This window comes from Melanostigma gelatinosum (genome assembly GCF_949748355.1).
Source record: "Melanostigma gelatinosum genome assembly, chromosome: 15".
Taxonomy (NCBI): domain Eukaryota; kingdom Metazoa; phylum Chordata; class Actinopteri; order Perciformes; family Zoarcidae; genus Melanostigma; species Melanostigma gelatinosum.
In genome coordinates this window covers 10,228,531-10,243,112 of record NC_136648.1, presented here as the reverse complement: position 1 = coordinate 10,243,112, position 14,582 = coordinate 10,228,531, and the positions used below count along the sequence as shown (strand labels likewise).

General features: G+C 42.3%; 1 protein-coding gene across 4 annotated transcripts; it reads left to right on the top strand.

The window, feature by feature from the left end:
• The first annotated feature begins 1,885 nt into the window (after window positions 1-1,885).
• On the top strand, window positions 1,886-12,671 carry LOC306789062 (serine/threonine-protein kinase tousled-like 1-B). Of its 4 annotated transcripts, none has more exons than XM_079284829.1 (22): window positions 1,886-2,353; window positions 3,983-4,104; window positions 4,723-4,791; window positions 5,013-5,051; window positions 5,206-5,281; window positions 5,379-5,422; window positions 5,523-5,606; window positions 5,727-5,807; window positions 5,889-5,981; window positions 6,099-6,209; window positions 6,919-7,055; window positions 7,291-7,482; window positions 7,734-7,800; window positions 8,029-8,126; window positions 8,367-8,448; window positions 8,548-8,639; window positions 8,753-8,842; window positions 9,469-9,638; window positions 9,775-9,910; window positions 10,150-10,261; window positions 10,432-10,539; window positions 11,283-12,671. In XM_079284829.1, exons 1-22 carry the CDS (start codon window positions 2,227-2,229, stop codon window positions 11,430-11,432), a joined length of 2,280 nt encoding a protein of 759 aa, XP_079140955.1. In that variant the 5' UTR covers window positions 1,886-2,226; the 3' UTR covers window positions 11,433-12,671. The 4 variants fall into 4 exon arrangements, with proteins under 4 accessions (XP_079140955.1, XP_079140954.1, XP_079140957.1 ...); XM_079284828.1 differs by having other exon boundaries at window positions 5,517-5,606; XM_079284831.1 differs by lacking the exon at window positions 5,013-5,051.
• The last annotated feature ends 1,911 nt before the right edge of the window (window positions 12,672-14,582 follow it).

Below are 14,582 nucleotides of genomic sequence, written 5' to 3'. Positions count from 1 at the left end.
TTACATTTAATTACCTCGTTAATTGATATCCATTGAAATTATATAAGAGGAAAAGGGCTATTATAAAACTGTAGATAGCATCCATAAATGTTGAGAAAAGCTTCTCTTTGAAATCCAGAACGGCTGACTTTAGTACACAATGTTCATAATGACAAGATTATTATCTGATGCATGCGAAATACAGTTCAAACTATTTCAACAGAAAACAGTCTCAGTTTGTGTTTTGTTTTTTAATTTAATTTCTGAAGCTTGAAGAGTGATGTTAGCTGAACGTTCATTGTTACAATCAGCTGTGTTTAGACAGTTATGAAATATCACACCTTCTGTAAATGTACGACTTGTTCTTTTCCTCTTTAATTTGTTTGTATTTTCAAACTTGTATTAATATTTGAGGGGCCGTCATTGTTTTAGGCAACAGTTAAGCTGGAGACAAAATCAGCCAACACAGTTTTCCATCAGACATTTGATGCTCCTTCAGTTTACTACAACACAACTCAAGTTTGTATACCTGAAACGACATCACCAACTGTGTGTGTGTGTGTGGTGTAGCACGAGTAGTGTAATGTCGTAGACTACTGAAACAACCCTCCTCATTGCCTGTCAAGACTATTGCTCTGTTACTATGGAAACCATGTGACCAAAAAAATCAGGTTACCATGGGCAGGTGCATATGAGGTGCAGTATTATCGTCTGTGCCTCACAGTCTATCCCTGATGCAATCTGACTGCAAGTGGAGTGGGGGGAGGAGGGGGGGGGGGGGTAGACCGACACGAGACCCTTTAACAGTGTAATTACTATCATTTTAAATCACCTGAACCGATACAATTACCATAGACATTACTATTCAGACAATAAAGGTTAAACAGTTCTTCTGTATCAGGAAAGACACATTTGTCGACTCTCATCTCACAGTCTGGCTGAAAGTAAATGTATTCTGTTACATTCAAAATAAATTAGAATGAAATGTAGGAATAAGATGGAGGCCAATCAGTTGAATGTCGAAGTCTGTATGTTTTGTGTATGCTGCCCTACAAGAAGGCAAAGGCATTTTGATGCACTGCACCAAATTTGAAACAAAAGACCTTATTGCCCAGACCACATCACTATCCTCCCACCTGCATCCAACCCCCCCCCACACCCCCCTTTTTGTATTTTAAGACTGAAAAACAGCATATCAAGATCAGGCCTAAAATCTCACTCGTACAAACAAGAACAACATATGCATCTATGCCTGTATACATATATATGTATATATATAAATATATATGTATAAATATATATATAAATATATATATATATATTTATATATAAATAAATATATGTATATATATATATGTATATCTATAAATATGTATATGTGTACATATATATGTATGTATATATATATATACAGTATATACACATACATATTGATATGTATGTATATATCTATATATATATATATGAATATGTATATATTTATATATATATAGATATATACATATATAAATATGTATAAATACAGTAAATATATACATATATATATATATATATATATATATATATACACATACAGTATACACACAAAAATATGTGTGTGTGTGTGTGTATATATATATATATATATATATATATATATATATATACACGCACACACACACACACACAGACATATGCACGCACACACAGAATATGGCGTGTGCGCACGCATGTGTGTGTGTGTCCATATTTTCTGTCGTTCTCAAGCAGAAGCAGTGAAGAACTTTCGGCCATTCTTTTCGGGGTGTCTGTTGTTTTCACCCAAACAAGAGGCTGTTCTCAGGTCGACGCTGAGACATGCCCACCAGTCAACCTACGGCTAGTTTGGAGGAGGGTAAAATGATCCCAGATCAGTGTCTGTGTCAGTGTCATGCCATCCCCTATCGCGCTGCTCGGTGCGCGGCAGCCTCGCGATAGCCTCGCCTACTAGAATCAAAGCTCCGTTCGCGAGCTGGATGCTGACAGGCGCGCGGTGCGGTCGTCATGCAAAGGTTACATTGGCTCCGTTTCAGCGAGTCTCTGAAGAAGCTGCTCCTCCACCGGACCCGCACAGAGCACAAAATGCGAGACGTGTAGCAACACAACAACGCTCGGACTCGCGTTTACAGGCCTGTTTGGCAACAGCAGGTGTCAAACGATGGACGAAAGTTTGGGATTTCCGCAAACGGCAGTGTGTACGCTGGCTCTTATCAGCGGTAAAGTGGCTTCATGAGTGTCCAAAGTAACAGTGGAAGTGGTGGTGGAAGTTTGGAGGCGACGCCATCTTGGTCGCAGCTCTCCTCGTCCCCAACGATTTCTCAACAACCTATAACGGCGACCGCAAAGAGCAAGGAAGGTATATTAGCTCGCCAAGTGCACAACTGCCTCGTATCCTTCTTAAAGTATGTCATTAACAAGCGAAGTGGACTATTATGGCCGTGTCGAGTTAACGTTTGTTGAAGTAAAAATGGATGTCAAGTTCACTGATGCCGTGAATTGGAAGCCAAACGTCAGCTGTCAGTTCAGTTGATGGCCAGTCTAAGTAGCAGCGAGCTATCCTGTTTGCACAAAGGAAGCGCTAGCTTGTTCTGTGTGTCAGCTTACATGATTTCTTGTTACTTGTATCTGTTGATGCGACCGCTGTTTTTGTAGCAGTTTGTAACCTCCCCCTATCAGTATCATCTAGTTGGATATTCAACAACATGGCTATGCATGCATCCATTAAAGCATTAACATGCATGCTCCTACTGCTATAAACTTGAGAACAGGCCCTGGATTTTGCATTTTTTTGTCAGTTATGGATGCATCTATTCATCCACATTGTGTTGTTCAGACTGTATTTACTCGATTTTAACGAGTTGCTGGATGTGATGTGACAAAACAGTGATTACAAGTGGGAGCTATTAGTTATATTCTTCCAGTGTCGGTTACATGACATGATGTGTAACGGAAAGGTTTAGACATCGATGGTTGTAAATAAGTAGTTAAGAAAGAAAATCCTCGTTATATGGACTGTAACGTTACTGAGGTAATCGTGTGATAATCAATGTTACACCTGGGACATGTTGATACTAATGTACTGTACAAAGTAATGCTGTAATATGAAGCCCTAGCTAGGGTGATATAGATGAATTAAGCCCCCCTGTCCTTAGGTAACCTCACACAGGCGTTATGTGCTCTCTGTCTCACTGCTCAGGGGTTTCATAATGTCCATTATGCCTTTTAGGGCTTGCCCCTGTGCCAGAAGCTATGTAAAGATGACAGCCAGGAAATATCCAATAAGGAAACAAACACTTGCAGCAGTCGAGTCAGCAGGGAGCAGAGGACCCCTCTGTGTCTCTCCCTGGAAACTGGTTGTCACAGAACAAGGCCCAGTCAGGCAACATATATGTTTAATGTGTGATCATCGCCATATGAATATTGTTGTTCAGATTTTCAGTGGTGAGGTCTACCACTCGGACATCTACATATCTGGCTATATAGTGTCAGCAAAAGTCCTGTTTCACCAGCATAAGGAACATCGATGCAGATATGTAGTATTTGATTTGGCCCGACTCGACTCCTCATTGCCTCTGAAGTGGTGACAAACTGGGAGTCTCGCTCAGCCCGGCCTCAACTCTTCCCCCTCCTGACTTCCTAGTGGTAGAATGACCTTCCTGCTTATGTTAGAAATGCAGTGTCACTCATCCGCAGTATCTTCCATTATAGCATGAATGTGCATCTTTTAAAAGAGCTACCTCTACTGCCCATTTAATCGAATCCATTTATCTATTTTTACCGTCTAATCTCTCGATTTTCTCTAATCCTCTCCCAGAAACTGTCCTCTGTTTCTTCTCTCAGTGCCTATTTTTTTTTCGACTAATTTGGCCACAGAAAAATGTTCAGGGCTCAATTGCTCTTATGCCTTTTTACTTGTCGCCACTGTTTGCTTCTAATGGCAATAATGTAAGCATCTAACCTTCCGCTGTTGATCCCCTTATGCCAGGCCCCATGGAGGAGCTGCACAGCCTGGACCCCAGGAGACAGGAGTTGCTGGAGGCCAGGTTCACCGGAGCCGTCAGTGGCAACACAGGAGGCAGCACTGGGAGCACCAGTGGAGGTGCTAAGGTAACCGCGATACAGGAAAGACTGAAGCCTTGTTTTTGAGATATGTCGCACACAAACAGTCGACCCAGGACCCCTCATAATTCCTTTTCTTTGACCAGTGAAGGATTGAAAACTCACAATCTTTGTTCAAAAGACGACACTTATTTGAGACTATTCAAGAAACGGATGCATCGTTTTAGATATCAATAACAACAAGAAATCTCCAACCTTCATTTCTACTATCAACACTAGCGACAAGTAGTGCTTGCTTGCAGCAGAAAGAATGTTGTAGACAAGTTGTAGCAGCCTTCAGGCTTGCGTTAGTCACTGACTATAACTCCACTATGATAGTTCATAGGTCATCAGAAAGTACTGCCTCAGCAACAGGGACCTTTTAATAGGCAGAAAATAAAAAAACATGGTGTAAAAGTTCCTGTTTTCTTAAAAAAGGATGCAGGCGTCTCGTCAATATTAATGTGGTGGACAAGAGCCAAGTGACACACCTAATAACTGGAGATCTGGATTCCTATTAGATGTGTCATAGTACGGGCCTGCCTCAGTCTTAGTTTGACTTTATTTTGGACAATATTTTCATATTGTATGTGTTGACTTATTTGTTTGAATCCTCACTATGTGCAGGGTCTGGCCAATGAGTCTTCTAACCACAGCTATGGCAGTCTGGGCTCATCTAGTGACAAGGAATCAGAGGTAAAACACACACAGTCATTTTTGCAATGGGCGTGGATGCCTGTATTTATTTTGAATAGACGGAACAAAATGAATGGAAATCAAATATTTCTTACTTTATTACACAGATACCAACAGTGAAGTCTGGTTAGACAAAGTTGCATGTTGTCAGTACATCCTTGCTCTGCCCACTCGTCTTTCTGTCTCTCCCACTACCTCCACCTCTTCTCTTCTCTTCCTAGAACTCTGATTTGAAAAGAGGGAGCTCCCCTGCCTACTCAGTATGTCCTCTTTCTTCCTGCTGCTCTTTCCTGCTAAACACCGCCACTCGAACCAGCTTTGTTAGGTAAAACACAAGGGATTTATGCCTTATTGTTCTCTCTCGCTCTGTGTGTGTGTGTGTGTGTGTGTGTGTATGCACATATCGATTCACAGACCCCAGAGAAAAAGCACTCTGAGTCGTCCAGGGGGAGGAAAAGGAAAGCTGACACCTATTCAGAGAGCAGTCAAGGTATGACTGACACCTGCGTGCAACAAACCGATATGACGTAGATGTCCATGCCTTACCGATGGCTTACATTAAATCTTTTGTCAATTTTTCTATACAGGGAAGACCTCCACACGTGGGCCCAAGATCAGCGACTACTTTGATGTGAGTATTAAAGCAACTCCCGCCATTCCAAAAAGTTACAATCCTTATTATTTTGTTAAATGGGTTTTTAAGTCTGCTAATTTTCTCTGCAAAGTTCCAGGGTGGGAATGGTTCCAGTCCAGTCAGAGGTCTCCCATCAGCTCGCCGCTCTCCACAGAACTCACACTCTGCCCCGGGCTCAATCGTGAGTTTTCCACAAACGATACAATGCCTCAGACATTATTGATGGAGTAAGTTGCACATGAGGTAGATGTGATTCTCTGTGTTTCATTGCAAGGTTTGAAAACCCCCCTTTGTCTAATAGATCCGACAGAATAGCTCCTCTCCTACGAGTCTGTGTTTTGGTGAACACAATCCTAAAGCCTCCTCCAGCAAGTGTGTCCAGGTAATGCGACGCATGCATTAAACTCTCACGCGACACACTTTGTTGTATATTTATGAATACACCTCTGTCTGAATCCTTTAGACGGAGCTAACGGGGCTGAAACTTGCCGCTCTGGAGAGCAACAAGAGTCTGGACCTGGAAAAAAAAGAGGGACGAATAGATGACCTGCTCAGAGTAAGTTCAGCATCCGTACACTGCGTTTTGATAGAGAATGCATGAAAGGACAACTGGCTAATGTTCATAACTACACAACCAAACATAATGCAGTCCCTGCTGTCTTTCCCTTAACAGGCTAACTGTGACCTGCGGAGGCAGATAGATGAACAGCAGAAACTCCTGGAGAAATACAAGGAGAGGCTCAATAAGTGCATCACCATGAGCAAGAAGCTGCTGATAGAGAAGGTATCTGTCTTTGCCTGCATGCACCCTTTTGTGTATTCATCATATACATGATTGGAAAAACGAAAACCAACCTGACAGAGACACATCCCACTGTTTATAAGCCTAGCAGACACTATCGTCTTATCATGTTCTTACAGTTAATGTGTGAGTAACATATAGAAGATTTGAAACGTATTGCTTGCAAAATAACTGCCGACTTGCACCTTCTACTGACGGAGAGCAACAGCTTCTCCAATAATACGTTCAATATTCTCTGGTGTTTTAGCTCTGCTTTGGTCCAACTCTTCAGGGGAAAGTTCTGTCTGTGGGTTGGTAGATCATTGAATCTCTTCAACAATTACCTGTTTTCCTCATGGGCTCCACCATTTTGGGGTTTGGAGTTGCAATTAGCTGCACAGCAGCGGTGGGGATTTATTGTACAAGCTACCATCTCACAACATGACAGACGTATGACATCGCAGAGGAATATAATGCGGACCTACCGATGCGCATTCAACCTGTGTTTGCGCCGTCACACTGGTCAGCCGTCACTCTGTTAGTAGAGACTTCAGTCTGCAGTGTAGTTCATACACAAACTAATTCATTCAACATATGTGTGTTGTGCGTTGGTGTAGACACATTTAGTCTGGGTGGAGAGAAGTTCCAGGTGAGGGCTTTTTGTCACTCGCCACATTTGGTTTGTCTAATGCGTGCCTGTTTGTGTGAACAGAGCACCCAGGAGAAGCAGTCGTGTCGCGAGAAGAGCATGCAGGACCGTCTCCGTCTCGGTCACTTCACCACCGTCAGACACGGAGCGTCCTACACAGAGCAGTGGACGGACGGATACGCATTCCAGAACCTGATCAAGTGAATGATGGCACACGCGTGCATATTTTTACCGAATTACTGGAAGTTTAACACTCATCCTTTGCATGAGTGTTGCAGCTCTAAAGCATGGTTAAAGGTCTGAAACACAGTGGCTATAAGAGGAATTTCTGTGCATACTTCTCTTCACGGCCAGGGGCCAAGCATATGAAAAGGCTATTTATTGTCTGCTACAGTATTTCCCACATGACCCCGTTCCCTATACCACGCTGTATAGGCAACAGGAGGGCATCAACCAGCAGAGGGAGGACATAGAGCGACAGAGGAAGCTGCTGGCCAAGAGGAAGCCTCCAAACCCTGCTTCTCCCTCCCTCTCGATCGCCTCCTCTTCTGAAGCCAAGCAGCGGAAAGCTAAGGTGGTCAACGGCAACGACTCGGACCCGTTTCTCAAGCCCTCCTTGCCCCAGCTGTGAGTACACTGAAATCACTACGTACTGTCAGTGGAACAACTGGAAGATGTTGGACCATAAAGAATGAGGGATGATTGTCCCCTGTTTGTGTTGTGTTGTCTGTAGAACTGTTAGTGGGCGTACATCATAGGCCTCTTTTAGATCTTCTCAGTTTTAGTCTTCACAATTGGAGGCTTAAAAATATCATTGCAAGATGACTTTTTTTGAGATTTGTCTGTCCGGAGATTTTGACTTGTACATATTTTGTCAGACTGACGCTCGCTGAGTACCACGAGCAGGAAGAAATCTTCAAGCTTCGCCTCGGACATCTAAAGAAGGTTGGTAGAAGAAAATAAATAAATCAATTGACTCAATGTATTGTGCCCATTAGACATGTTTGTCTATTTAAATGGCCAAAAATGTACATTGAAACATTGAGAATGTAATTTAAAACAATGCATAGATGGTTATTCCTTCAGTGAAATGGCAGCTGGAGTATTACATTGTTTGATTATATACATGCGTTTTAAGTCCATGGAAGAATTTCACACGGTGTAATTATTCAGGAGGAAGCAGAGATCCAGGCAGAGCTGGAGCGGTTGGAGCGTGTGAGGAACCTCCATATCAGAGAGCTGAAGAGGATAAACAACGAGGACAGCTCAGCGTGAGTCTACATGCACTACCACAACCAAGTGCCAAGTAGCCCAATGGTTAAGACTTGGAACATTTAGGTTATTCTGTCAATACAAACATTTAACTAATGGAGAATGCCTTTTCTAGTTAAAAGACAAAATATTACAATATGGAAGTGCAGGAATATCTCAATTGTAAAGCGCTTGTTTATAAGGTGACACAAGAGTCTGGTACAAGCAGTGAACATGACATGTTGTTCCTCCTCACACAGGTTTAAAGACCATCCTACCTTGAATGAGAGGTACCTGCTGCTGCACTTGCTGGGCAGGGGTGGCTTCAGTGAAGTCTATAAGGTAATGTCTGTGTGGTTGGACTACATCTTCCTTTCTATTCCGTCTCACTGTAAAGAATGTTTTAAGAGACAAATCTGTGTGTGTTTTCTTGTCACGCAGGCTTTTGACCTGTTTGAGCAGCGCTACGCAGCTGTTAAAATCCACCAGCTCAACAAGAACTGGAGAGAGGAGAAAAAGGAGAACTACCACAAGTAGGTCTCATACACGCACACACACACTCACACTCACACACAACTTAAGATACACAAAGACAAGATGTTTCTCCAGCAACTCGCACACTACTTTGACATTTCTTTCCTCCCAGGCATGCATGCAGGGAGTACCGGATACACAAACAGCTGGACCATCCCAGAATAGTCAAACTGTATGACTACTTCTCCCTGGATACTGACACGTGAGTCACCTCCGACCTCTGCCAGCTGCAGCGCTGCTTCTTTGACATATTCTGAGGTTCTTTACCACCCAGCACTGGGTTAATAAGCATTTCTACAGCGGCTTTAAAACAACATGGTGCACATTAGGAAGATTCAAACCTTCCAAAGGGCCCTACCCAGTATATATTCAAATAATGCACGAGTTGTTTGTGTTCTGCCTCGAGGCTCTGTGTCAGTGCTACGCATAAGAGCAAACATCACAGGGGTGTTATCAGATCGGGAAAGGGTATATAGTAAAAGCACTTTATCCTCATCCACATGCCCGGACAATGGAAGTTTTTTTTTTTTAAGGTTTAATTGTTAACTAAGCATGTGAACTTTAGTCAGCTGCTCTCAAAAGAGAGTTAAATGTTACGACACTGTATATTTGCTCAAATAAACGGATGAAAACATCTATATGTTGAGCGTGTGCCCGGCTCATATTGTACCATGTTAGCAAAGCTTTCCAGCTCACACTCCCGACTGGAAACTTCAGTCAGTAGCAGAGAGTCCTGACTCTGACCCCTGACCTCCATGCGGAGGAGGGGGAAGTTTCCTTCAGTCTTTCCAGCTCTTGAAAGAAACTCTCCGTCCTCTGCCCTCGCAGGTTCTGTACGGTTCTAGAGTTCTGTGAAGGCAACGACCTGGACTTCTACCTGAAGCAAAACAAGCTGATGTCGGAGAAGGAGGCCCGCTCCATTGTCATGCAGATCGTCAGCGCCCTGCGCTACCTCAACGAAATCAAACCCCCCATCATCCACTACGACCTCAAACCCGGTGGGTCATGTGTTCACAACTGTTCTGGATGAATCATACGTGTAGCTAGATGTGTTTGATCTGAATCCTTCCCTGTTTGTGCCAATCATTCTGTCTCACATGCTGTTCTGAGTCGCGTGGTCTTGTGTGGTAACAGGTAACATCTTATTGGTGGATGGTACTGCATGTGGGGAAATCAAAATCACAGACTTTGGCCTGTCTAAGATTATGGATGATGATAACTACGGTGTGGACGGGATGGACCTCACATCACAGGGGGCAGGCACCTACTGGTAAGACACACACACACACACACCTTACATAGACTGACATAGTAACGTGTGTCAACACCTCTTTTATGGTCAATCTGAAAGGTTCAACACACATTATCCGTCTTGTATTTTGACCATTTTCTTGTAGCATATTACCTAAATTCCTAATACTTTTATGTTATGAAATAATCACGGGAAAGTCAAGGAGTCTGATTTCTCTTTAAAGTTGTATGCAATTGATTGCATTCTGTGTGTTTCAGGTACCTGCCTCCAGAGTGTTTTGTGGTGGGGAAGGAGCCGCCTAAGATCTCCAACAAGGTGGACGTCTGGTCTGTGGGAGTGATCTTCTTCCAGTGCCTCTACGGACGTAAGGTACACTAAACATCGCCTGCTACACTGGAGAATGCAGACAAACTCAGAAGACCGTACACACCTATATGTATTTTTTTCTTAGTGAATATATTTTTCCGGTTCCAGTGACAATAGTCAAGGCAATGGAAAAGACATCGGCTCGGTGGTGATTTTATGTTTTGTTTTCCCAGCCGTTTGGTCACAACCAGTCACAGCAGGATATTCTCCAGGAAAACACCATCCTCAAAGCCACAGAGGTCCAGTTCCCTGCTAAACCACAGGCTAGCACAGAGGCCAAGGTAGCACACACACACACACACACACACACACACACACACACACACACACACACTCAATACCATGTTACAGAAATGTCACTGACCAAAGATAATGACATTTAGCTGCAGTCCCGTGGTGTCGGAATAATCAGAACAATTAGTTCTTGATCATATTTCATGCTTCATCTGATATGTGATTATGATGCCTCCTGGCTGGCTTCTACGTATCCTTGTGAAATTTCTTATTTAGTGAAGCACATAGCACAGGCCTTCGTCACATGGTTATATGACATTAAGCTGTCCTATTTTTTTTTTTTTTCCCCCACTTTGGGTGGCATCCCTTTATATACCCAAAACATCAAGGTATATCAACAAATTCAAAACGGCCATAAAGCAGCCCTTCTGAGTGCTACTGTAATGTATAAAGCGGGATATTAAAGGGACGTTACCCTCGGTCTGAACAACAAAGCAAAGTGAATTGTCTCAGGGTATTTATCACCGTTCTGCCCAACCCTTGTAGGCATTATCTTAACTGAGTTGAGACATTAGTGTGTCGTAATTTAAGTATTAATGTCAACCACAACTTTTGAAATGTTTGGCTATTTAATGATGTGTGAACATGTTGGAACATCTCCATCATCTATAAGGTGTAGCTGTGTGTTTACCTCCAAGTAGACAAAAGGTAGAATTGTTTAAAGTAAATACATTGTGTCTACAGAAGCTCACAGCCTGCAGCTCTTTTTACGAGATGTTCTGATCTGCAGGCATTTATCCGGCGCTGTCTGGCTTACCGCAAGGAGGACCGGTTTGATGTTCACCAACTGTGCTCTGACTCCTACCTCCTCCCTCACATGAGACGTTCAAACTCCTCCGGCACCCTGCAGCCCTCCGCCTCATCCCTCCCCACCTACTGACTGGCTCTCTCGCATGACTGACAGGACCCTCTGGCCAATCTCAAGGCAGGATTGTTGGAATCTGAAGATAATGGATTTTTTTTACCTGAGCTGTTTCCAAATGGATGAATAAGCAACAGAGCAGAATTAAACGGAGAACGTGAGATGGAAAAGAGTGAAGAAGTGCAAGAGGGATACGCCCTTTGCACACGTTGTGCCCGAGAGAGATGGGTGAAAGAACATAACTGGAAAATAGAAGGGAGAGAGAGAGAGCAGGGCAATAATTGAAAGAGAGGCTCAGCATTGTCTGGAGCCAGAAAAGAAAGTGATGAATCTAGTGGATTTCTGTTTGGACTTTATTGAATAAACCCGTAGGAGACATTTCAACAGCTATAGGAGCTCTAAGATGCTGTTACCAAGCCCACCTCTCTTAGCTCTACAGCATAGTACATCTCACAAGATGGCTTAGAATTTCTTTAACCTAAAGCTGCTGTTGTAGATGTTCTCTTATTGCTGATTTGAGGGAGGCATTGACCAGCAGGAAACTGAATAAAAAGGGTGGACAGGTGTGCGTTGCAGAGAAGGTGTGAGTGTCTGAGCATCAGACATGGCTACCTGCTCCAAGTAAACTCTGCAATCCATTGTTACAAGGCACAAAATGATGGTTACATCTCATCGAGTTTACCCGTATAATCTTAAAAGTGATGTATCCTTGATGGGACTCCACTTAAAAAAAAAAAAAAAAGGGTTCCAGATAAAATGTCTGGCGTTGATTTGCACTTCCGGTCCAGGTCGTGGTGATCTGGTCTCGCACATTTGGCATGAAGTACTACAGCTCGGGCTGGTTCTGAACCAGCCCGAGCTCGCCAAGTCCTCCGTTCACATTTGTTCTTTCGTTGCAAAGCAATTCAGATCAACTGCTGGGTTTACGGGAAGTAGGTCTGTGAATCTGTCTTAATCATGTTTTGTTGTTCAGGTAAGAGTCTTAAGTATTACAGTACTGTTTTCCATGTTTTCCTCGACGTCCTCATCAACCTGACTGAACTGAGCGACTGGATCAGCTGTTACTGTACTGCAAAGACTCGGTACTCAGAATCTAATGTACATTTCACGTGCAGGAGACATTACTCACTAGCAAATCCATCATAACGAGGCTTATCCTTGCTTCCCGGTGTCTCACTTTGCTCTGTTCATTTGTGTTTCCTCCTGAAAGCTGTTCTCAGTTTGCTGCTATAAATTTTGCTTTTAGTTTGTGACGTGTGAATGTTTTTTGCCTTGAATATGTGCATACTTGAACTGTGTTAAGAGGAACAGTCTCCATAGCGCCTCTTCTGAAACAGTCCCCCCACACTGCTATTCGGGGTGTGCAACACATTCTCGTGCCACCGATGTCAATGTCCACATGGGTTTCTTATTATTTTCAAGTCCAACACACATTATATGGAGCAAAGTCCCAGAACGCTGTGTAGTGAGGAATGAATCGCACCTGTTCATGCCAGTAGAGGTGGGCACGCTCCCCAGTTGGCTGTGTTGCAGCATGAGTTACTGCAGCTAGAGAGCAAGTGGACATACCCAAATGTTGTCGTCCTGTAAATAAAACACCTGTACGTTGTGAGATTATAAACCCTCTGACATACAGGCAACCTGGACTCTGTGCGAAGCATGTCTGTCAGATGAAAGACAAGCGGGAGCAGTTAACGGCAACTTGTGGGTGTTTCATCTTCTCGCTTCGCTCTCGTTTTAATTGTTTTTATTTTAATATGTACGAGTCATTTGATGAACAAATTAACCCAAAGAAGGATGTAGTTTCAGAAACATGACAGGCAGATTAAACTACAGGAAGTACCTGCTTACGGCTTGCTTCCCCCAAATGAACGCAAGTGATGAAGAGCAATGAAAAAGGTCAAGTCTGGCACTTGGGTGCAGTGAGGCCTAAAACAAACCGCTCCCCTTCGGTCAAACATTTGTTTTCTCCCTTCTATTTGACAAAACAACTCTAGAAAATAGGTGCTAGCATCAAGTGCACATGATTAATGACAACCTTGTGGATGTAAGTACAGACATTAGTAAGCTACTTGCAGCGGTGTGAGACGCTAGGCCACGGTATTCAGATGCAATAAAGCTTCCCTTAGGTCTTAATTCATGCGGTGTGACTCAGCTATCCTGTGGAGGCTTATGCAATGTTACCAGAATGAGCACATTAAGATATGTGTGGGGCGGACATGTCCGCCACCCTTTTCCAGAAGACTATTGGACCCCTCCAGCTTTCACAGTTAATATCAAACTAATATAAAAAGGTCAGTGAGGACTTCAAACAATCTATATCAAGTCAGCTAACGTAACAAATATTCATAGGTAGATCATGTTGGAATATCTTTATCACTTTGTAAATGTCACTAAATTGCATAGAAGTGCATTGTTGTATATTTTTTACTTTAACTGTCAGTTGTTTTGCAAGTTAAGACGGGTGCTTTTATTTGTCACACTTTTACAAATGTGTCTTTAATGGAGGACATCTGTGAAGAGGGAACGTCATACAGACCACCTGAGGCATCTTCTCTGTGCTGAAGCTCTGATGTAGGATGCTCGTGCTCATCGGTAAAGCAAATAGCTCAGATATTCAGTCAACATTTATGCCTGTTCTATTGATAGACTGTTTAAAATATTCATTTTATCATTTTATGAAATGCTACACGATGACTTTGTGACATTTTCATACTCGGTAACATTTTTTATATATTTTTTAAAGACATAATATTTTACTAATTTTTTATACGACCATTTTTTCACGGTGTTATATTTTTCCTTTTTGGCATACTAAACTGACATTTTATGGCATACCACACTATTACATTTGACATACAACAACATACTATGCTATGACTTCTTAGTTACTTTTTTTAATACTATACTATGACATTTTTCATTGTATTTTTATGACATACTATACTGTGACAGTTAAACATTTTTTTGGGATTCTGTACTATGACACTTGAATTATTTTCTTAAATTTTTACTTTTTTTGGCATTACATAGCATATTTTGTTTTTAATACCATACTATGACTTTTTCGTGACATACTATACAATTACTTATTATTCACCTTTTTTCATGATATACTCTACAATGACATTTTTACATGAAATACTATTTTTCTACACTGACTTTCCC

Bases quoted from the DNA above. Each gene is read 5' to 3' on its own strand.
- LOC306789062 (XM_079284828.1), top strand. From the start codon at position 2,227: ATGAGTGTCCAAAGTAACAGTGGAAGTGGTGGTGGAAGTTTGGAGGCG. The intron at 4,105-4,722 runs GTAACCGCGATA...CACTATGTGCAG, and splicing joins GCACCAGTGGAGGTGCTAAG to GGTCTGGCCAATGAGTCTTC. The intron at 5,423-5,516 runs GTGAGTATTAAA...TTCTCTGCAAAG, and splicing joins AGATCAGCGACTACTTTGAT to TTCCAGGGTGGGAATGGTTC.